Here is a 25,342-nt window from a genome sequence, read left to right on the forward strand (position 1 = left end):
GCTGGGAACGCGTTCCACAGTGTAGGCGCAGCTACACTAAAAGTCGCTATCAAACTCAGTATAGGTAAGAGTGCAACATAATCCAATGTATGGCGCTCGCTCATTGCACGAGCAACGAGCTAACTTCCCTTCACGATAGGAATTTATTTTCGGCTGGCAATTTTATAAAACCACTGATTCATGGTCTTTGCTTTGCATCATGATCATCGAGTAATGATGCGCTCGGTAAGTTGCACCCTTTTACTTCTTTCGTGCTCTCCAAACTTTCAAAGTGCATCGTAATTCGATGATGCACGCTAGAGCTGAATTAACGGTTAACTCAGTGCTCACCTCCAACACCAGCCACAGCAGCACATGTACCTTTAATCCAAGCTGCCTTCTTCTGCCTTTGATTATAAGAGGTCGTGTCCGAGTCGAGTTCTTTTAGGGCGTCTGCTGCTCGCATTTGAATATCTCCGCATATCTTTAAATCAAATTCAACCTGCACGGTCGTCATTTTCATGTCTCTCTTCTCCGCTTCAGAGATGTTGTATTGTTTCTCCTCAAATCCCTTCAACTGAATAAGATAAAAGATAAGATAGGATACTTTATTTAACGTGGAGTTACGCTTAGCTAATCAGCTAGTTTACCGGTAATCCACGGCCCTAGTATATCCTAAAAATTAAAACTAAAAATGTACAATAATTGATGGTATAAAACTATGAAGACCTATAAACGTACTCTCGGGGAGGAACGTAGCCCGGGCTCGAGAAAGCGGCGGAAATCGAGCTTACTATAAACGCAGAGAACTAAAAATCTAAAAATCTGCAAATCCAAAGAATCAAATCACAATAAATTCCGACATCAGTCAAAGTTAAGCGATTAAATTTTGTTGTTTACTTCATCAGTGCCTACTTTAGTTCTAATATCATTTGTTAGCTTGTTCCATTTCTGAATAAAAGTTTTAACTCGTTTAAAAACAAGTACTTAAAAAGCGAAAATCTAACTTTACTTTATTATATCTGGATCTCATTAAGAAGAAAGGAAATACTTTCAAAAGTGAAATGTAAGCTACAGAAATATAAATATCTCGTTTTCATCAATCAAAACTAGGTGCACACGATCCAGTTAAGATCTAACCTTATGGCCAGATCGGGTAACATTCATTCTACGGTACTATTCAATGTCAGTTTAACACAAAAAAGGCTGGTTTGAAACTCATTTATTTCGCCACTCGCTGGAAATGTGAGAGTTAAAGCATTTAGCTGACTGGGAAGCTACTTAACCTTCATGCTGAGAAAAAGAAAAAGATAAATTAGATATAGATCTCACCAAGAATGATACAAAATAGTTTTGAAAGTACATTGAATATAAGAGAAATAGAAATATAAATATCTTGTTTTCATCGAGCTTATCACTTGTCTGGTCCGTGATTAGGAACTTGGCGACGAACAAAACTCGGAAAATTTCATCATACAGAAGCGCGACATTCGATAAACAATAAATTTTATGAGCACTTCACCTGCGCGGTGGCCTCATGATTAGTGCGCTCGTCTCCGGATCGAGCGGTCTGGGCTCAAGCGCTGGCCGGGGACATTGTGTTGTGTTCTTGGGCAAGACACTTTACTCTCACAGTGCCTCTCTCCACCCAGGTGTATAAATGGCTACCGGCGAACTTAATGCTGGGTTAACCCTGCGATGGACTAGCGTCCTATACAAGGGGGAGTAGAAATACTCCTAGTCACTTGATGCTACAGAAACCGGGATAAGCTTCGGTCTGATGGGCCACTTGGCTCGGAAGCAGACTTTACCTTACACCTGGAAAACTGTTCTAGTCTTTTCCGATTCAGTCTCCTCTTCACCTTCGTCTAACTGACTGACTGACTGACTGATTGACTGACTGACTGCCCACTGACTGACTGACCGACTGACTTACCTTTTTGGCAAGCTCGTTCACCACATTGTTGACCCTCTCTAATTGCACGCAAATTTCGGCAACGTAGCCTTTAATCTCAATGCCTTTTGGTCGTATTGTTTCTGGAAAGTTCTCAATATTCATGTTGTTGACCAAATCACTCAAGGCAGCAGCTCCGGCTTTCGCTGGAAGGTAGTCGCCATACGCCACAGATTTGCACGCATCTCGAACAGCCTCTAAACCTTGACTGTTGTCCTCAACTCTCTGCTCCTGATCATGGATCATCCGATCAATGGCTTGTAGATGCTGCTCAATTTCACGCACTTTATTCAGTTCTCCTTCGACTTCTTTTGCACCATTTTGTTCCATGTAGGTCTTAATAGACTTCAAAATACCATCATACGAGGTTTCCATGTTTTTCTGTACTTGCTGCCTGCAAAAAAAAAAAAAAAAAGATTAAACCCCTGCTTTTAAAAGTGATTATAACTTGCCCACTTTCCTTAAGGTTACTTCCCACTTTCAAGGGCACAAAAAATAGGTTTTTTCTTTTATTTGACAAAATTTGAGTCAGTCGTTTTATCTAATGTTTACAAAAGAAAAATATGAAAAATCTCAGGCCGAGTAATTTGGAAAAAACGTGTTTTCAAATAAAGTCAATAACTAGGAAGGTGTTATAATTTCGTAAAGAAACGAAACTGCCAGGGAAAATTTTCGCGGCAAACGCTTATCTTGGAGCTCGTATTTCATGTTATTTGGTATTGTTTATATCACGCATTTGACAAAATTTGCAAATAGAAGCCCTTTGCGCTTGCTTTCAAGTGGAAAATTCCAAACAGAAAAACCTCCATGGACCGAGGAAAAGAAACAAACAAGCCCAAAGAAGAAAAAAGGACCCATTTCTGTGTAGGAAAGAAAACAAAACACCTTTCTGAAAGCCGCAAAGGCTCTTGAAGCCTGAGCTGTCGGTATTTTCATTCTTTGTCGTAGTTATCAGTACATTTGCTGACTTTACTTGTCTTGCCGTGGGTTGTTTTTTGGCCTTTGGCTAATCTGCCTATGTTAGTGTCTTTGTCTTCAACGAAACAGCGAGATAGAAAACGTGTTGCAATGCGATGCTTTTCCCGGGAAATCCTGATCCATTGTCATTGACTTTAGGAGGTCCTGTAGTTCCATTGGCTTGCGGTTTCATAAGGCGAGATAATCTCCTGGCGTGGCGCGAGTTGTTTACGAACCTTTCATTGCCTATGAAGTAAAAAAATAATTGCTGCTTATTTGAAAGGCTTTTCAAAGTAAAGAAGAATGGCGTTTCCCATTTTGGAATATCTTTTTTCGTTCTAAAGATATTTACGTTGCTGCATTATGCAAATGAGGAAAGTGATGACGTCATAGGTGGTTCCACTTGAACAGTAAAACACTGAGTCAAGAATATCTCTAGAAATATTGGAGCAGTGTTCTTCAAACTTGGCACCACAAATGTGCATCACAAAAGAAACAGAAAGACACCTTCTTGTTGCCATGGCAACACTTTTGGCTCCAGGCTCTTTCTGTGGAAAAACCAAATATGCAAATTTGCAACCCTCCGAAAAGGGACAGAGGGTCTTGCTCGGAACACACGTTTCCTATATTGTCTTAATTCTCCCCATTAGATTGTTGGGAGTGGATGATCCTTGTTTAAGATAAAATCTGGTAATGTTAGTTTTAATTAAAACAGGACCAGCGGCATAACTGTGGTCATGGCGACGGCACGACGGGTGTCATTTTGTTTCTTTTGTGATGTACATTTCTGGTGACAAGTGTAAAGAACACTGCTTTAATATTTCTAGAGATAGTCTTGATTGAGTGTTGAACTGTTTTAGTGGAACCACCTATGACGTCATCACTCATAATACAAAAACGTAAATATCTCTAAAACGAAAAAAGATATTGCAAAAAAAAAAACGCCACTCGTCTTTCCTTTGAAAAGCCTTTCAGATCAGCAGCAATTATTTTTTACTTCATAGGCATTTTAAGGAGCTATTAAAAAAAATTCTCGCATTTGATTTCGCGAGTGATACATCCACTTTGAGCGAATTTATAGGGTATGCAGATTTGACAGATTTTCGTAAAATTCGCCAAAACATTCCAGGAATAATGACAAACGAAAGTATGTCGGGAAATTTTGATATTTAACAAATTTTTCCCGAGGCGTCCATTTGCGCAACACGTCTTGCATATTTTGATCTTCTCCAACTTCAGATGCGGATATCTACACAACCAATCAGAATATCGAAAAAGCCTAATGCACTTTTGTTGATTGATGCCTTGTGAATAAGATTGTGCAGTCATTTTGCTTGTGTTGCGGCATCCCATAGCCGATAAATTCAAGTAGAAGAACCCTCGGTCGTTTCACGCCTTACCGGCTCTTGACACTTTCTAAAATAAAAACTCGCTTAAATTGTATTTTTTATCATAAACTACATTTATTAAGCTTTGGCGTGCGTACGAATTTTTTCCGAAAGGTCACCCGCGAAGGTGGACTTAAAATAGAAATTTCTGGTTTACTCATTTTGTGTTTTAAAAATAGAGCAATAAGAAGTCCATGATGCGTAAACAGACTCACTCAGAATCACTCAGAATCACTTAGCCAATCAAAGCAAAGCACTCAACTGGCCTCCAAGAAGCGCTGTCAGTTCAAATAAGCGCCCGCTGGAAGTTTTTGGAAGTTTGTGTTTCGAAAATATGGCTTTGGCTTCCCGTTTTGTTTCTCTGGATTTAGACGGATTTTATCGAGAGGCAATCTAATAAAAACACTTTGAGTAAAACAAACAGGAACGTCTACTTGCTCAAAGACTTTTTGAGAACGAAAGAAATAGATAAAGAGATTTCAAGTAAAACTTGAGAGCGAAAAAACTCGATGAAGGTCTGTGCGCATCAGTGGAGAATATGAACTAACACTAAGGTCGGTTATCTCCACTTCCATCGCTATGTACGAAAGAAGGGATATCCCACTAACCATCACAGATGGACAGAAGTTTAGAAAAACAAGAGAAACACTAGTTGCGAAGCAGAAGGAATTGAAAAAAGCTGGCCAAGGAAACAAGACGAAAGCGGCCCGTGCTCTGACTGACAATGAGGTGGACATTCTTTACAGCAAAAACCTTTCATGTCTTTCGTCTCGGGAGTCCTTATTAAGCACTTCATGGCTGAACAACACCCAGCACTTTGGCCTGGAAGGTTGCCAAGAGCACAGAGATATGAACTGGGGTGACGTTTAACCAAAAGCCACAACGGATGGAGCTGAATTTCTCGAATATACCGAGAGACAAACAAAAACAAGAATCGGCGCCGAACCCAAAGATATTCGCGCACTTAACTCGAAAATGTTTTCTGTCCCACACAGTGACAGAGATCCTGTAGAAGCCTATCACCTTTATGATTCCAAAAGGCCAGTGGCAAATGAAATCAGATAACAGCCCGTTTTATTTGGCGGTGAACTACACCAAACTGATAAACTAGGAATTCTCCCGTATTTTTCATTTATTCTGAATGGGAAGTGATTTTAAAGCTTGTGTAGGTTGTTTGTCTACTTGTTGCAGGACTGGAAACCGGATCTGTTTTTCATTACACTGGGTCATTTAGATCAGTCTTGAATTTTTTGCTGTTCTGCTTGTAAGCTTATGGTATCGGGAAAATAAAACTGATTTACTGCGCCTTTCATTAACATGTCTCTAAAATTCAAAGCTCAACGAGGGGGGTCGTAGGGGCCTATTAGAAACCGAAAAACCACGCAAAAAATTGCCGAAAACCAGAAGAAATTTCTTCCGAAACCGAAAACCGAAATAAAAGCCCTCACTAACAAAGCTTTGGTAGTCTTCAGAATCTCTCTATCTGTTATTTGATTTTTATACGTCTAAACTTGTTTTACTTTCCGAAGTTCTTTCTGCGTATTTCCTCGTTAATGCAGAGCACATCATCGTTACGGTAGTCTAAAAAGCTCCTTTTTTGGGTAAATCGGCTCCACAGACCTATAGCAATGTGAAACTAGAAACAAATTGCACGATGAAATGATTTTAGGTGATTTTTGTTAAAAAGAAACATCACATTCTGAAGTTACTTTTTGATTGCCATTGTCAGAATTTTCAATTGTGTAGGCGCAATGGCAGCCCCATTTTGCAACCAAACTACTTCATTTTACGACCAAACAATCTCTCCTTTGCTGTTATTCCACGTGAACGGAGCGAGTGAGCGCAACGTTATTCCCACGACGAAAAGGGGAGACAACTCGCAATTGAGCCAGGGCCGGGCGGTGAAACGGGCAGTCCGCTCTCCATCCAATGTGGGATGCGGAGAAGGACTGGCACGAACGCTCCTTCCACGCTTCCGGTGCGATTAATGGCTCCCAAAAATTAAATTTCCTCTCTACGAACCGGAAATCAAATTTTCTCTCTTTATTTTTGAGCCACCAGTGGCGTATTTTTAAAGGCTTTTTTATGCTTTTGACCCACACCTCAATACTTTTTTGTCTGTTGGAATATAACTTAAGTATTTTCGTCATAAGCTGCTCAAATTTGAATGATGTGAGACAGTGTCGCAGGTATGTCCCGCAAAAATTGTCGCATCATCTCAGCAAAAAGGATCGCGAAAAAATACTTTGTCAAAATTTTATATTGACAAATTATGCATTATGCAAATTAGCTACTTGTGCGCGTCAGAGTTTCCTCTCAAAAACTTTTGCAAACACGCCAAACAAGCAAAAACAATAAGAAACTGATCGACCGTTAATCAGGGGGACGTGGGTTCATATCCCGCTCAGGGCATAAAAAGTTTTTCTTCCAATGAAAATGTCATTCAGAAGTTGTCCGTCCTCGGTTCCTTCATTAACTTCACTAACTAATTACATTTAACCGAAGCTTGGAGTGTGAATCCATTTGTGATCCTCCTGGGGGCAGAGATGCGCTTTTGGCTCGAGAGACTACTTAACTTGTATATATATATATATATATATATATATATATATATATATATATATATATATATATATATATATATATATATATATCCTTCTATAGGATTTATTTAACTAAGTAACCGCGCGGCCTCAAGCGAGCGCGGTTCTTAAAATGAGAAGCAATTTTTGCCGTCTATTTCCGGCGGAAGTGGAAAGAAATTAAATTTTGGTCTTTTATGACGACCTAATTTTATAAAGAGGCGGTGAAATGTGTAGAGGAATAACAACATAAGCCATTGTGGTAAGTTGTCCGTGGGGTCTATCAATAGGTTAATATTTATCCACCCTACAGCACTGTCAGGTTGCATATCAATTCGTATCGTCGAATTAAGATTTTTCGGCCTCTTGCACTGCTTTTTGCTCAGTTAAGAACACAAATTTTTTGGTACTCTTTGTATATTTTATCATGATGAGAAGTTTCCAAGTTTATTAAAAGTATAATTGAGGCGGCAAAGCTTATGGGACTGTTCCCTCCTTCAGTATGCTTTTCTCCCTTGATCGACGGAGTTCCAATGAAGTTCCTTCTACACTTTGTCTGCCCCTCGGTTGAGCGCACCACAATTCAAATCAATCTGAAAGCCACAAGGGGACTTCCCCTGTTTTATTGTTTGTTTGGTAACATTCCATTGAAAGAGGTGGAAATATCGAACTTTTCAGTGACTTAAATCGTACTGCCCTGCATTCTCTATTAATGGAGTAATATAAATTTATTATATAAACACCAGTGAAATACCGAGTGGTGTCAAATTGATAAAAACGATATGATATCATCACATGTGAAGATATCATTTTTGATAACATTTTTCCTTTTTCCCTCTTACACTTAAATCTGTTGGTGTACGATTGAAGATCTTCGGATCTTCTTCGGTCGTCTTCGGCAATCTTCGGTCATCTTCGGAAAATGTTCGGAAATTTTCGAAAATTTTCGGAAACGTTTGTCTGGCCTTCGGTACAATTTTACAATCTTCGTAAATCTTCTGAAAGTGGTCGGAAATCTTCGGAAAATCGTCAAAAACGTGGTCATTAGTATGTTTATATAATAAATATAATAAACAAAATAATGCATGGTTGCTTGAAGATATGGAATTTCTCTTCTCGTGTTCAACTTGATATCTCAGGAGTGAGTACAGCGAACGAGTGAGATGTCGAGTTGAACACTCGAAGAGAAATTCCATATCTACGCGCGCCCATGTATTTTTCCCCAAGCGACTTCACTAAATGTCCGGCTGAAATTACCAGTTCCTTTGTAATAGCGGCCAACTGCGCAGTCAAACGGTTGTAACTAGTAAACACTTTCCAATCGCAATTTTTAGTTGACCGCTCAGACACATCAATTGTTTTGTACTGATTTTATTGTACGGGTTCAGTAAGAGTTTCTAAAATTCCTCTCCAGTAATACTTCCCTGGCTTCAGTTGCTTTCGCCGTACGTCGCTCGCGGTCACGACTTAGTCTCTCGAGGATTGCGCTCTCGTTCGTTCGAGGGAGATGAACTGAAGCGAAGTTCGACAGGTGGGAAGTCTAGCGTTTAGACTGAAAGTGCTGGAAACTCTCAGGTTTTACAAGTACTGAGACCCCGTGCTTGAAGCATCATTCGGCGATCCTGCGTGAGTATCGATAAAGAAAAAATGAAGCTAAATACTCACAATTCACAGTTCACAATCTCGTACAGGCGCGACCTTCTCGTTGTTCAGTAATGCACTCCGTAAAGTGTAAATCTTTGTATTTCTTGAAATTATTTCACTGCACTTATCACCAAGTGTTAGTTCATGTATACGTGCATGTAAAATAAATATGAGATGACTCAGTGAAGATAGCAAACGTAGAAAGAGAAATATTAATCGACACGGCGGCTAGTAAAGGCTGACCCCTAGGTCTGCTTCAAATTCCTAGAAAACTCTGAAATCAAATTTTAAGATTTCATATAAGAATTCACACCCGCAACCCATAGAGCCGTTTATTTATGCCACCTCCGTTCAGTGATCTAATAGTGGTTCTTAATCGTTGATTTTTAAATCTTTAAAATTAATTTGATATAACATTAAAAGATCTTATAGAACCGAAGTGATCACAGATTCTTTGAAAATGACACGCTGTGAGAGCTGACGAAACATGACTGGTCAGAGCAAAATGGACTTCAGAGCTTCAGGATGTTTTTGTGTTAGCAGCATACAAATACTGAGCGATTCCCTCATGCACAAACGTTGCTGACAACGAGGGTATTACATTCATCTAGTCTAATGTTTTGTTTTAGTGTCAGCAGTTCTGGGAATCTCGAAATGACGATTCCAAACACAGAAGCATGTCTCCACGATCTATCTGGGGTTAGACTACATTCCAAACGATTTCCCGGTAACAAAGCGAAAAGATATCAGCAGATGAACTGGTGTCCCTTTTTCTGTTTAATTTTGTGTTAACGAAGGTCATTTTTTTTACTCTAAACTAAACATAACCCAGCTGATCAGAACGGATGATAATACTTTTTGCACTAGTATCAAAAAAAGGGACGCCGGACTATAAGAGGTTCTCCTCAACGATCTTTCACTGTCGACGTCGAGATAAATCCCACTTCTAAAACAGTGTTTTAGCCGAACTGAAGTAATGCATTGTTTACTGTTCATTTAAGTTTGATGTAAGGTAATTTGCTTTAACCTGAGAATAGCGAGCATATCTGATATAAAAATATCACTCGACTTACACATAACGTATTTGTACCCTTGACTCCATTTCAAATCTCTAGAAATGACATGAGCAAATCAGTCTTTTAGTTCTGACCGAGCTTGAGCTTAAAAAGCCATCCTTTGTTTTCCTAGTTGACCTCTCTTAGCTAGTCTGTTTGCTTCATTTCTCTATCGATTAATAGTTCATTTTTAAAAGTAGAATCACAAACTAGAATTATTCTAAACTCTCAACCAGGACCGAAACGATGGAAGGCGTCAGTAGTCGCCACACTTAGAAATTGTCGTCTTACTGCTTTGATCAGTACAATACACAGCCACCGGACAAAACAGAATAGACTTCACCACTTTCAAACTAATTAGAGCGGCGTATTTCCCTGATAACTGAGATCTGTAGGTATGAATTGACTTTATTAGGAAAATGAAGTACAATGAGAGCCCTCGAGTCTATTTTAAATTCCTAGAAAACTACGTACAATGAGCCATCCCCAAGAAGTGTATTTCCCGAATTTACCTCTCTCGGCGAGTCTAACCAGTGTTTGCTCCATTCAAGTTCTCTATCAATTCATAGTTCATTATTAAAATCCGAAAGAACACTGACCACATTGTGATAAGTCCTTAACTAGGACAGAAACGATGGAACGCGTCAGTCAAAAGGAAATGGTCGCTTGAGCTTTAATCGCTACGCCTACACAAGCCTCGGATTAAAACGAATATATTTCCTCAACTTGAAGCTAATATGGTCGAAGCGATGTTCTTTTGTAATTATTGAGGAGTGTATGTATCAACTGACTTTAGGAAGCAAATATAAAATAAAGCATACAAAGCTGAACACAAAGTGCTTAGATTTTTCAGTCCAAGAAAAACATTCAATAGCAATCTTGCACTATATGACATGAAAGCGAAATTGAAGATGTTTAACATTTAAATTATTGTCGACTTCCTAAACACGTGGATGGGCAAATAAGTAAAGCAGGCCGAAATAGATCTCGGTCTTTATAGTGGTCTACTTGCACAGTTAGGTGAACAAAATGAAAGTTAACGTTCTTGGAACCATTGCATCTTGTAGCATGCATGCATAAAAAGCACAGAGTGCTAATGACATATCGGCTAGATCTGCGGCATCGCACAAAACTCACTAACTCACCTTTACTCCAGACTGATTCACCAGAACATTAGAAGATCTTACAGAAGCGAAGTGATCACGGATTCTTCGAAAATGACACGCGGTGAGAGCTGAGGAAACATGACTAGTCGAAGCAAAGTGGTCATGAGGGCTTCAGGATGTTTTTGTGTAAGCAGCATACAAAAACAGAGCGATTCTCTCGTGCTGAAACGTTGCTGACATCCAGGGTATTACATTATTCTAGTCTAATGTCTTGTTTAGTATCAGCCGTTCTTGGAATCTCGATTGAACGTGAACGATCCCAAACACAGAAGCGTGTCTTTACGATCTGGGGTTAAATTACATTCCAGATGATTTCCCGGAAAAAGATAATAAAGCTATCAGCAGATGTACCGGTGTCTCTTTTTCTGTTTAATTTTGTGTTAACCACAGTGTACGGTCATCTTTTAAACTCTGAACTAAACATAACTGAACTGACCAGAACGGATGATAATACTTCTTGCACTAGTATCAAAACAAGGGAAGACTAAGAGGTTCTCCTCAGTCTGTGATCTTTCGACAACGGGCTAAATCCCGCTTGTTTTAGCTGAAAGAGTGCACTGATTACAATTCGTCTGCAGTTCATGATTATTCTTCACTGTCGGTTTTATAGAAAGTGCAAGTTTAATGTAAGGTCATTTGCTTTACTCTGAAAATAGCGAGTACCACTGATGTGAAAATATTACTCGACCTTCACATGACGTATTTATTACCTTTGAGTCGATTTCAAATTCCTAGAAAAGTAAATAATGAAATCCCTCTAATTCTGACTGAGTTTGAGCTTAAAAAGCTATCCTTTATTTTCCGAGTTTGCCTGTCTGAGCAAGATTGTTTGCGTCATTTCCCTATTGATTAATAGTTCATTATCAGAAGTCGAAACACGGACAAAAAGTAATCCAAATTTTCAACTAAGACCGAAACGATGGATCGCGTAAGTAGTCGTCACAGTTGGAAATTGTCCTCTTACTGCTTTGATCGCGACAATACACAGCGCACAAAACCGAATGGACTTCCCTACCTTGGACCTTATTAGAGCGGTGTATTTCCCTGGTTACTGAGGTCTGTAGGTATGAATGAGTCTATTTCCAATTCCTAGAAAACTACCTACTAAATGAATTCCCTCCAGTTGGAACTTTGAGCTTAACAAGCCATCCTCAAGAAGTGTATTTCCCGAGTTTACCTCTCTTGGCGAGCCTGAGGGAGTGTTTGCTCCATTTCTCTATCAATTCATAGTTCATTATTAGAATAAGAGAAAACGCGGATCATGTATCGTAAAAGTTCGTAACTACGACAGAAACGATGGAACGCGTCAGTCAGAAGAAAATGACCGTCAGAGGTTTGATCGCTATACTTCTCTACACTACACAAGCCTCGGATTAAAACGAATGGATTTCCTTTGACTTGAAGCTTATATGTAGCGATGCTTCTCTGTGATTATTGAGGCCTGCATGTATTAACTGACGTTAGAAATCAAATCACAAACAAAGCATGCAAAGCTGAACACAAAGTGCTTAGCTTGTTCATTCCAAGAAACACATTCGATAGCAATCGTACATTACTTTGAAATAACGACATGAAAGGGAACTTGGACATGTTTAACATTTAAATTATTGCTCACATCCTAAAGACGTGGATGAGCAAATAAGTAAAGCAGACCGAAATGTATCTCGGGCTTTATAGTGGTCTACTTGTACAGCTAGGTCAACAAAGTGAAATTTAATGTTCTTGGAACCATTGCGTCTTCTGGCATACATAAAAAGCGCGGGGTGCTATTGATCTATCGGCTGGGTCTGCGGGATCACACAAAACTCGCCAACTCTCTCACCTTTACTCAAGACTGATTCACCAGAACAGGTAACACTGTATGACAACAATTTGAGAGTTGTTAAGGGCTGACGACAAAGACTGCGTAAAGTTCACTCTGATTTTCTCCTCTAGCTGGGGAAGTCTGTTTGCCAAACTGTTCGAGTTTCACGACACGATTGCGCATATCTCTCAGCCAACACCCATTCTTTCCTTGCCAATCAATTAAACTAGAATTATCCTGAACATGTCAAACAGGTTTGACCACATTGTAAGGGCTCTATCATGTCAAGATGTGTGTTTAAGTGACCTGTCATGTCATTAGTGAAGTAATGATTTTGGCAGGGGGTATAACTTGTGAAACTTTAGATTATGTAGATAGTTTCCGAGAAACAATAAGTTGCGAGGGGCAAGCATTCTAAATTTGGGTTAATTAGTCCATTCAGTTGTCACGCACGATTTGTACACTAGTACCCATATCACTTGTGTATCGGAGATGACGGCCGGTTACGTGCAATATATGATCCACGAAGCCGTGAAACTGTCTAATTTTAAAACACATTGATTGAGAGACTTGAGCGTCACCTTGTTAAAGGTTTTCAATGAGAGAAAGGAATCAACTCATCACGCAACCATGTTGTAAACACGGGTTAAATCGGCGCAATACTATTATCTCTCGTTAAGTTTCACCGAGTTAAATGTTATAGTTATGCCGAGTTTAATTTTGGCCTCGCCGGTAAGATCAAGGCCAGCGATGATAAAAGATCTGATGGCATTCTCGAGTTTCTCTCGAGGTTTTATAGTTTATGAACACAATGTCCCACTTAATTTGACCCGGCGCTTGGCAAGGATTGCTCTTACTAATCGTCTGCTAGAAAGTAAAGTACGCTTCAGACAGATAACTACAGATGTCATACAACTCTGAGGAAGCCCACGATCAGTGGGTCGTTTAGTCAACAAAACATTCATTAAACACGAAAAGAACCTTTGATAGCCATCAATTGCTTCCGAGAAGTGTAAGAGGTAAATTAAGTTTCTTGGTGTCCGGTTTTCTTGGGAAATCTGTTTAAAAGTCGAAAAGAAAAGGGTTTAATTTACCGAAGACGGTACACTTGCGCTGCTGGACACATAAAAAAGGCTAAATGCTCAAAGTCTACTGGAAACATTTCATTGCTTGAGCTATCTGCCCGGCTATATACTCACTCGCTTGATAGCATGGATCAAACCAGTTTCATTTACTCCCTGGGAAGGAGTGGGGGGGGGGGGGGGGGGGGGGACGTTGTTTAACTTCCAGAAAAATTGGGTTGGGGTGTGCGGTTCGCTTCCAAAAATAATTTCCCTGTCTGTGATTTTTCTTACCCTATTTATGACCTGGCCAGCAATTTAATATCCTATATTGAAGACCGGGCCATTAAATCAACACGCTGTTTCAGACCTGTCTTGTCCTAGTTCAGATGTATGCCGAATTCAAGACCAGGCTGCAAAAACCATAACCTGTTTGACCCCAAAATGGCCAAAATCGATACCCTATTTATGACCAACACGGCTAAAAAGTCATATTCTTTGAGGCCGGACATACCTATTTAGCCCAGCTAAGGTAGTACCCCTTCCTCCGGGAATTCGCTTGTAACCTTTTTAGAAACACTATGTAGTTAGCGCGTGACATGAAACGTGTACCTCAAGCCGAGAACAAAGCACATTCATTTGTAAATGCACACATCCTCGATACGAGATCCAAAGGGCACTGAAAAATTTCCCGGAATCGAAACTACATTAACCGGCAAGATGTTTTAATAGACAAGAGGAATGTGTTTGTTTCTTAACTGATGTTATGTTATGTAATGTTATGTTATGTAATGTGTTATGTTAAGCGCATCAAAAGATTACGAACTGGATCATAAATGAAATATAAGACTGAGAAAGTTCTCTAAAGGTCAAATTGTAACGTAACCTAAAGTGGAACGTGAATGGTCTGAAGCGACGGGAAAGTTGTTACTTGCTAAATATCAAACTTTATTACTGCTAGAAAATTAAAAATTTTACTTTGACTGTAGGTATACATCGAAAAAACAGAAATACGTCGACAATTTTCATTTGGACTGGAGAAGGCCACAACACGCCATTATCATCGTTTTATGAAAAGATTATCACATTTGCCTGGCTTCAACTGGAACTGTTTTTTGAGCGCACCCGATCAAAAGAAGTTCAAATGATTAATCAATGTAATCGCTACCCTGGATAAGATGCATATTAGTAAATTGCAGGGTGCTCCTTGGCATTCTGTCAGGTTGCCTCCACGGATCGCTGTTACCCATTTATACCCCTGGGTGGAGAGAGGCACTGTGAAAATAAAGTCTCTTTTATTCAAGAACACAATACAGTGAGAACCGGTAAAGCTCAAAGCCGGACCTTTGATGCAGAGTCCAGCGCACTAATCATTAGGTCATGGCTCCTCCAACACTCCCCACAGCCAATAGACGTAAAGCGCAGAAAAAGAAGACATCTGAAAAATTATGCTCAACTGAACCTTTCTTTTAATTAAAGCCAAGCATTTTCTTACAAACTAAAAGCAGTTGAAAAACAGGCTACATAGATTACCGTACTGAAGGTTAAACCTCTGAATATATAACCACATAACATGATACTAATACAATATAAATGTTTCTTAATAAATGTCTATATTCTCAGTTAAGCCTTTAGGTCTTACAATAAGGCTGTTGGTATATTCAGCCTTTCGATAATACGCCTATTCTTTAACTATCTAGTTTTACACTGCCAAGAGTTCTTCAACCCTTTCATAGCTTCCTTTTTTTAATCTTAATTCTCACAGTTGATAGCCGAGTCTTTCTTTAAAATTAATTCAGAGACTTTTTCATTCTCGTTACCTTTCTATTTGACAATGTGTCGATATCTTAAGGAGAAATGAGACGTAGATTATCCTTGGCACTGAAAGGGTTGAAACTGTACATTCTTAAACATGAAATCTAAAATAGATTAACCTTAACAAGAGCTTAAGGTACGAACAAGAATAACTCTCAGTTTTAAAACCCACAATTAAATCGTATATCGTAAATGTAATGGAAAGAATATTAAGAAAACGCTACTTAAATCCTGTCTTCTACAAATCAGTAAAACTCTCACTTTTTGCTACATGAATTAAACCAATTTTCTGTCCTTAAATGGACTACTTACTAATCTTTAAGTAAAGTTCTAAACACAGATTCTTTCCCTTACAAGAGGAAATCTCTTCAATCTTTCGGCTGAAATATCAGGAATTAAACAGGATTGAATCTATTTTAAAAAAACTCAACAAGACATAAAACAACCGACTAACTCCAGTTAGAGAAACACTTGCAGTTTTTAAGCAAACATCACAGAAGTACCTGGCATGTAGCATGCAGTTGATCTCGAGGATGGGATTAATAACACATACTGTACTGTACTTGTACCCTACTAGGCCAGTCAATTCAAGCATAAGCGGACAATATGTAGCAGACATGTTTCTCCCCTCCACATTCTGCGATTTGCAGATTTACAAACTACATATGGTCAAGCTGAACAGTATCGAGTGAAGGAGAAGGATGTACAAAGGAATCTACGGGAGGAGGCCGAAAGGAAAACCGAAATGGGAAACGCGGAGTTCCCAAGACGGCAGAAGAGGTGAGAACTAGGAAAAATTCGTGACTGAGTTGCATTACACTATCTAGGGCGGGAACTGAGAGCAAACGTGACGTGAAGCGGGTATTTAGAGCCCTAGTGCACCCCATTCCACCAGTCAACTGTTCGCAATTGACCGCTTTAATTGTATTGGATGAAACGATCATTTATCTATTCTAGCTGTGACAGCTGTTAACAAGATAACAGAGCGGCTCTCCAATGACTGCCTTAACGAAACGCAAAGCGATCACGAAGTTCATGCTGAGATTGCAAATAGTAGCGTAGCCAAAATACCATGTAATCTACGAAACGTCGGGGAAAAGTTCAACAAACTGCAGGCGATATTGCAAATCAGTTATGTTTAGGTTAATGATTTTGTGTACGCCTTATCACCAAAACACACGTTGACTGTCTTTTGGAAAGCCTTGGAAAGCCGCGTTATTTAAATATATAATGGGATTCATGGTTTTACACTATCAGATTTTGGAAAGGTATTACCATTTCAAATGACAGCTAAATTGGATTCATTCTACATTCTCCTTCAATTTGGCAGTCAAAGAAAAGTTTTGAATTCACTTAACTATCCAACTATCCAAGGCTATCGAGCACCACCCCCCTGCGCTCCCTCCCCCCCCCCGTCCCAGGGCGGTTAACTGAGTTTGCATGCGTCTAGCCTCTGATTTGGATGAAAACAGTGCGCATCAATTGATACCAATTTAAGCAAATTTGTAACGTTTAAATATTGATCACTGGAACAACAAGCATCCGGTCACGTTTCTAAATGAAAGTACGTCACTGGACGTCGTATCGAAGCAGTGACTGAGGAATGGCGATGTACAAATCCTTCACAGGATAATGAAGATAGCAACTGCCGAAAAAAAAAGTAACTTGTAAAAGGAAAAAAGAAATACATGGAAGGGAAGTCCGTTTGTACCCATGGAGAGCCTCTCTTTTACTCGTTAACACATGTTTACTTTTTGTTTTAACCGATTTCATCTCCGAGTAACGGTTTTGACACTGTTAATCTTTATTCTGCATCCGACAAAAAGGTGAAAAACAGAAGTTCTGCCTTAGCAGGTAGCTTTGTTTGTAAAGCAGAAAATATTTTTCGTCAGCTGTTTCCAGATTCTGTAGCACGTTTATTCAACTGGAGTGCATGCTCAGGAAACGCTCATTATTTATTGGAGAGGGGAACTGGGTGAGAAAATCATTTTCTCTCTTAGTAAGAGATTCTGAATGTTTTTAGCTAGCTACTATGTGGGGTCTTGAATCTTGAAATCAGTTCTTTAGGGCGCTCGTAGAATGTTTCGCATAGGATTCTGTAAGAGTGTATTTTGTACCTATCAAGGCAGTTTCTCCCAACATGAGTGAGAGCGGAATACCCATTGAGACATTTTTTGTTATCTCTTTAGAAAAATGAACTAAAAAGACTACTTAAAGTTGGTTAGGATAGAGAAAACTAAGAAATACTCATTTTAGAAAAACATCTTCAACTTTGGTCATTAACATTGGTGTCAGCGGACAATTAATAAGTTAGATCGTGTTAGAGAAGTTGACTTTCTAACCCGAAGATTTGTATTAATAGAAACTCTTCATACATAGTATGTGAGAATGTTCCCTTGGTAACTATCAAATGCATTCGAATATCTCCATGGAATAGGCCAAATTCAGGAGCGTTTGGATGTTAAACTTGTAAATGAACCTGTTAACTTGAACTTTTGTTGAGAAGATCTTCTGAAAAACTGCTGTACATCCCAGTGTCACATGTATAGCTGTAAATTTAGCAAAATGATGTGGCGCGTGACTTGGGGGATTGGAGATTTAAATTTTTTAGCGATATAGAGAGCAGAGGCTCCTAAAAATCGGAACCAAATAGGGGTTTTGTTAACTTCTCATCCATTCCCCCCTCCGATCGATTAAAAATGAACGGTTCCTAAGAGTTAAAACAAGCTAGGCTTAACTAATGAAGTAACGGACGAAAGTTGAAAAGCATGTTACACTCGACTCCGTGTAAAACGTTCCATCATTGTGTTTCATATGCAGAAATTGTGATTATGCTATAAGCAAAGCTAAAGTCACTAGCAAACAAATTTACAGCGAATCTCTTTTAATGTCAGTTTTATGTGGTCACTTTCTTGCATTAAACATGAGTGATTACGAAAAATCAAAAATAACTTGAAATAATATTTTTTCTCAGGAAACCAACTTCTCCACATCAAGAAGGTGACTGCCAGGGGAATTGATGCCGCCCCAAATAGCGGGACTATAAAATAAAGTAATTTCGTTAGATAAAGAGAGTGAGATTAAAATGAAGACTTTTTTATTGTAACAGAATTATGTGCACATTTGTTTTAACATTTACCACTATACAAGTATATAGCATAACTAAAAAGAAAAAAAAAAGAGAAATCCAATGTTTTCCCTGACACTGAGATACACATAACCCTAAAGTATAAGCGACCACGTGCTTTTAAGCCCCCTAACTTTCGGTTTGCAAATCCGATCTTATTTTCAAGACAGACAGACCCAGCTCCCGAAAACTACTTGAAATCCCGTCCGAACTGAACCAAATACTTTCTTTGAAAAAAACTTGAAACTCGGGTGCACACTACGTTCAGGTAAACAGATGGTTGTTATTCGGCAAATCAAACTTATTATTTAGAAAAACGTTTTGAAAACCACGAGAACCTGACGCTCATAACATTAACATGAGGTAGAAGAATTTACCAATATCCAAAAATTATTCGGTGAAATTTTCTCGTTGAATAATCAGGTGCTCTTTACTGTCAACTGTAAAATGAGGTTCTCTATGGGATTCAGCGTCAAAGAATTCAAATGAATGAGCAAATACTCCGATTGTACTATCGTTCCTACAGTCACTCCTCACTACGACTGAGTTGTTGCACGAAACATTCTTATCTTGGAGATAAACGGCCAGCTTCTGTCTGGGACAATGCCATTTCACTTAAAAAAAATTATTTTATAGTAATGATTCTATATGAAACTATGCGAAACAGAATACATACTAGTTATGAAACGCTTTCGAGTGGTATACCATGGAATATGCCACAAGTCACTTGTATTTTCTCCGTATACACACGGACCTTTTGAAAGAGCGTTGTATAACTATTTTATACCATGCCATTAAAAATACAGTGGCCAACACAATAAATGCGACATACGCGCAGGGAACGATGAGAAGGTTAGGTGTGATACCGTCGAATATACAACGGCTTACCTGTATTCTGATTGGCTGTAATTTCTATGGCATGGTATAAATGTATGTATTCTTCACCGTTGTTGGTGTGAATTCAATTTCAATTTCTCTTCTTCTTAGATCAAGGTCCCTCGAAGAACAATGACGTCGGAGTGTAATTGTGTTGCAGTGCGTATCCAAACTAATTCAACGTTACTGGCTATTGATTTTCGTAAGAAAATGACTTAGCGATGGTCTGTTCGCGAATTTAATTAATGGCACAAGGCCCAGTTCCACTCGAGCTCAGCAATGGAGACTACATCTTCATCTAATGTAAAAAAGCCCTATAGCTAGTTTTTCCTAGAGTATTACAAATCTCCTAAGTCCCAATTCGTGATTTTCATGAAAGCGCATACATATCATGTTTAATATGGTTTTAACACGTTTTCGTTTTTTATTCCTTTTGTCATTTGGAGAACATCTCATGATTCTTTAATTCTTCGCGTTCATTCTATCGGTCACTCTTGTCTTAAATTTTCTTTCCATTATACCATATTTTGTCTGTAGCTCGTGCAATTGCACCTTCAAAGGGTCAATATAGTCTCTATACGATGTTTTGTATTTATCTATAATACTCCAAAGGCCAATGACAACAGATACTGCTGCTAACGCACCCACGGCTACTGACCCACGTCTACCAAGGGATTGGCAAATCTTTGCAATTTCATTGGTGGCAAAGCGAGCTAGGAAAATAATGTTAAATGAAACTGAACGTCGGGATAAGGTAGAAATAAGCAATTACATATAAAAGCGAGCCCAGGCTTATTGATAGTTTGGAACTGAGGGGCTAACCGTAGGGATCCTAGTCTTACGATGTAACCATCTGGTCCGGGTTGTTCAGAGGTGGTCGACGCTATCCTCCGGATTAATCACTATCCAGCAGATAGCACGGTTTGTTTTGTTAACATCCACTGGATAGCGATTTATCCGCTGCATATCGTTATTCAGCCTTCGAACAACTGGGCCCTGGTAAAAGCGGCGGCAGCGGCGGCGGCGGCAATGTTATAAGGAATTTTATGAAACTTTACAGCCGGCTATATTATATTATTTTTGTAATTAACTTTTACCTAAACGCTAGCGCTGGCTTAAAAATAAATCAGTCATGTCACTTTGATTTGGTAGACTACGATTCAGTCCCTCTTTCGCTTAGTCCGTCGTGCGCAACGCGAAAGAAACCTCAAGCACAAAATGGCCGGGCGAAATACTGAGGGCAGGAAGCCCAGGATTTCGCGCGGACATAATTTTCTCGCGGTTTATTCATGGTCACAATCAAAGGACTAATCACGAAAGAGGGATTACTAACTACTTAATAACCGAGAGTACTAGTGAGGTCGTTACGGGAAAATCTCAAACTGAGGGCTTGCCGTATTGACCGAGCGTAGCGAGGTCAATACGGTAGGCCGAGGTTTGAGATTTTCCCGTAACGACCAAACGGTCGAGGTTATTAAGTTGTTTATTATATGGCTCATCAATAAAGAAAAAAAAACATTCGAGCGGAAGTCGTCAATTTACATCCGGCGATGCGCGCGTTTACCGATTCATTCATCGTAACAAACCCAGGGCAGAACTACCCAGTCAGTGAACTTCACCACTGTATGACGTATTCCGTTAAAAACACTCATTTCTTTACGGGAAAAGTGACTGTGACGGCCTCAAAAACGTATTTTAGTATCGTGGTACCACAAGTTGATGGGGGAGTTTTTCCGACTTTTGTGGCGAAACGTCAACACACATAGAAAAGACAGCAAGTGCTTCAAAATTGTCCAAACCAACCGTCTTTCGGTGAAAGAAAATACTAATGCTTCAGAATGCACTGCTCAAAATAAGCTTAACTTGATCTTCGCATTCGCTTTCGACAACATAACTTCGCCTTCTTCATTCTGGGATTTATGGATGAACTTTTCAGGCCTTGTGAACGTCTGCAGTTATCAGAAACACTGCTACCGACAGAAACCGCCCGATTGTTTACATCTGATGATCCTGGAAGCTGATTTACACTTGCTTGTGTCAAAGCGAGGGAATCTGTTTGATGAGAACTCTGACGGAGTTCAATACTTCGGTAATTGCTGTGACTAAGATGATAACTTATAAGTTTCTTCGTGGTGGTCTGCTCAGGATGCATGACAGATCTGCCGGTGGTGTTTTTCACTTAGCGATTTTAGCTTTACTTAAGACTCGGCAAACTTTGATTGTTTTTCACTAGTGCCCGCCAAGGTTACCGGCTGGTAAGTCATCCGTATAAATTTTATTAAAGAAATATCTCTAAACTTTTAGCTACTTACATTCTCGTACTGATTTTAATCGGCTTTCATCGCTTCAATGCGCTTGAATTTTCAGAACCGGGCTCTTCCTAACTTGCATAATCCGTAATCGGCCCGTGGGCATTATGCCTGCATAATGACCGCTCAGATCTCGCTCTTAGCCAATCAGAGCGCGCAATATATCGGCCACAAGCCAAAGCCATGTAATAATCACGGCGTAGTCTATGATTTGGCGGCGAATTGTTTCATCAGTTGAACCCGGTCGGGAAAACTACTTCACACATATAACGGAGATTTTAATTATTTAAAGTTTCAAAACTGTAGGTTTGATTGACATTGGTGTTAACAATTTTTCCACTAGCTCAGAATGATCTAAACTTCCAAAACGACGACCTAATACGACCTTTCCGAATCAGATGTAGATCTTCGAGAATGAAGAGTTAGAACCGTGCGATTCAAATTTTACTCCTTTGGCTAAAAACTCCTTTGTTGTAGTCCGAAAATCAAACTTTCCAGGCTTCGACGTTTCGACCCGCAAGCTATTTTTGCGAGTAAATGAACAAACAAAACTTTCCGGAGCCACGCAGCACTTTTCAAGAGTCTTTTTGAGAAATATCGGGCAACTTATGCACGTGGTTAGCCCTTGTTGCATCGTGAGCCTAGGTACCCTGTGGGTTAGCCAAGCGAAGGACCTGATTTTATCCGCCAATTTTCACAGTATGCTTTTGCTCATCAAATTTTTGCGATTTCGGAACACTGACGGATATTTGACGCACGAAAATTTCATGTAATTATGTATTTAGTCGATGAAGAAACTATCATATGCCCGTTGAATCAATATATTCGAAAGTTAGGTCAAACTTATTAAGAAATTTTCCTAAAGTAGAATGCCCCTATAATGTGGTGCATGCGCTGATTATTCTCCCAGTCGGTATTGATTAATTCCGTTGATCGAATGAAAACTTTTTGTACATATTGCTAACGAATTTTTACATTGTTATAAAATTATTAGAATGAATATTTGGAATCCAAAAGGATAAAATTATTAACTTACCACCACCAACAGCTACTACTGCCGCAACTCCTGACGCTGCTCCTACCACCTTGACACCAAACTTGAACGTTTCTGATTTTATATCCTCCTCCAGCTTGCTGAGCATTTCCTCGGCACTGTCCAGGTACTTCTTGCATGTCTGTAACTCATCCTCGATATCTTCTTTATCCATTTCCAAATCAGCGATCTCCTCATCTGGGATTTCGAATTTGTTTCTTTTTGCCTTCTTTACCTGTAGGTCACACAACTAATTGTCATTGCGAGACTGAATTAGGGTTTTAGCACTGACATAATTTGTAAAACTGACATTACGCCCCAAGAGCACTTTGTCAGCCACGGAAACCAAATATCACTGGTAACCTCATACTGCAGGCTTAAAGAAAAAACTGATCGAGAGAGTTTTGTATCAAACACAATCTGATTATGTGACCAACAGCCGCCAGCCGAGGAACGGTCTTAAATTGACTGAATGTCCAGGACTCTGAAATTTTCACAGGTTTTAGACGGAAAGCAAAGATTTAGCTTTCAAGAGTCGCATCTTTCCAATTGCTTAAATTGGAAAATTTACTGCGATGATCATTCTTCACTTTTATCTACAACCGCAGTTCAAATATGAATTATTTCATGTATACTTCACATCAATAAGTCGGCCCGTTTGTAAGTAGCTCAATCGCAAGCCTCCTGCAGCTCTCAGCTGTCGCTTCACCTTGTGAAACCTTAGTTCTGGTCAGCCCCACTAGCACTTGAGCTAAAGCACTTACCGAGGATAAACAAATGAAATTTATTCATTTTTTCTTCCTTTCTTTCTTTTTTTTTACGTAGAGGTAGCTCATGGGTTAAACAATATTAGGACAGGGGTGCAGGAGCACAGAAGAATATAGGGAGCGGGAGGGGTTCAGTAGGTAGGAGGGGAAAGGGCCGGGGAAGGGAGAGTTCTAAGAGTGTCAGGAGGCGGAAGAGAAATGCAAAACCCTAATTTTTATTATTTATTCATTATAATGCTGTGGAATACTTTGAGAAAGTGTTGTCTGTCAGAAGATACACGCTTGGGCTAAAAAAAAAGGCTTACTTCGGATGAAAGTTTAAACCCCGGAATAGTCGGGCCGGTATAAAGTACACAGGGCGAATTGTTTCCCAATTTAATATCTCAGGGTAAGTCGACTGAATTTGAGACGTAAATAATAGACTATTTACGGCAGTGAAACCGGCAAAAACGCCGCATGCAGCAGATAGTAAACTCTCACCTTTGGTAACAGCTCAGAAAGCATTTCATCGATCTTCTTCAGTTGCCCTTCGGCTTTTACCTGGTAGGACTTGACTTGATCGTACTTTTCTTGCATGAATTTAGAAAGTGCGCTCGATTTGTCCTCTTTCTGTTTGTTCTCCATTTCATTGACCATGCTGGACCGGTTGGAGAGTTGAGTTAGACACTCAATGTAAAGTCCAAAAAGCAGAATGTCGCAAAGTCCCAGTATGTGTACTATGTACTGGTTCCCCTGGAATGCCTCTGCCTTAACTTGGCCTTTCACTTCGATAATACTTGCTAGGATTTCAGACATTTCACGGAGTGTTACCAGTCGTTTTTCAGCTTCGTCGGTTAATTCTCCGGTGCCCTTTTTCAGGAAGTCCTCGACTCTTATAAGAACCGATTGGAGCTTGCTACGGAGGTCTGCCATGATAACTGCAAAGTCTGTGAACGGTAAGAAAATTGGTTTTAGAAAGGTGATTGTGTTCGAGAATAACGAGAACGCATACCAATTCTGTCTTGGTCGTCTGCATAGCATACAGAAGTTTTTAATTGCTGTATAATAACAGTTGAACTCAAATTGTCCGTTAAAACCACTACCATAGGGGTTAATGCATATTTAACAAGAAAAGATGGTCCACTCTTCCAATTAGTAAAAAGTTACGACTGAAATGAAGAAAATCTACTCTGTCGCGTAAGAAGCTACACAATGTTCTAAAGAGCTCGGCATTCCAGAAAGACCGCTAATTGAAAACGAAGCAGCAACTATCTACGCCAAACAGTAAAAGAAGATGGAAAAAACGCCATGGCCAACAAATTATGCATGGTAAGGCCATAAGCAAACTTTCCATTCCTAGAAAATAGAGGATAGTACATGGGCACGCGTAGATATGGAATATATCTTCGAGTGTTCAACTTGATATCTCACGAATGTGCACAGCGAACGAGTAAGATACATAGTTGAACACTCGAAGATATATTCCATATCTAGAGGCAACCATGGATTATTTTGTTCCTAAAATAGACATACTGATGACGAGGTTATGGACTATTTTCTGACGCCTTTTTTGTTCCGACCACTTTCCGAAGATGTCCGAAGATTCTCCAAAAATTGTCCCAAGGCCACACGAACGTTTCCGAACAAAACACGAATATTTCCGAAGATTACCCAAGATTACCGAAGACTGCCAAAGACTTTCGAGGAAGACCCGAAGATGTTTCGATCATACACCATCAAATTTAAGGACCGTTTAAGGGTCAGACATGATATCAGTGACGTAATCGATATCTTCACCAGTAAGGATATGGTAAGTACGCCACCCGAGTCCCTGATGTGGTATACG

General features: G+C 39.5%; 2 protein-coding genes across 2 annotated transcripts; both read right to left on the reverse strand.

Moving 5' to 3' along the window:
• Positions 1-283: 283 nt before the first annotated feature.
• Positions 284-2,425, reverse strand: LOC149106686 (uncharacterized). Its single transcript, XM_089297376.1, has 3 exons — positions 1,842-2,425; positions 1,266-1,272; positions 284-607 (listed from the first exon to the last, which is right to left on the reverse strand). The coding sequence occupies exons 1-3, from the start codon at positions 2,306-2,308 to the stop codon at positions 320-322; spliced, it is 762 nt and encodes a 253-aa protein (XP_089153502.1). The 5' UTR covers positions 2,309-2,425; the 3' UTR covers positions 284-319.
• A 17,401-nt stretch (positions 2,426-19,826) lies between these two features.
• LOC110046103 (uncharacterized) lies at positions 19,827-24,714 on the reverse strand. The gene is made up of 3 exons (XM_089298430.1): positions 23,992-24,714; positions 22,754-22,979; positions 19,827-20,121 (listed from the first exon to the last, which is right to left on the reverse strand). Exons 1-3 carry the CDS (start codon positions 24,535-24,537, stop codon positions 19,871-19,873), a joined length of 1,023 nt encoding a protein of 340 aa, XP_089154556.1. The 5' UTR covers positions 24,538-24,714; the 3' UTR covers positions 19,827-19,870.
• Between the last annotated feature and the right edge of the window lie 628 nt (positions 24,715-25,342).

Source organism: Orbicella faveolata, unplaced genomic scaffold (genome assembly GCF_042242905.1).
Source record: "Orbicella faveolata isolate gen_17 unplaced genomic scaffold, um_ofav_v1 contig_3, whole genome shotgun sequence".
In the NCBI taxonomy this organism is placed as follows: Eukaryota; Metazoa; Cnidaria; class Anthozoa; order Scleractinia; family Merulinidae; genus Orbicella; species Orbicella faveolata.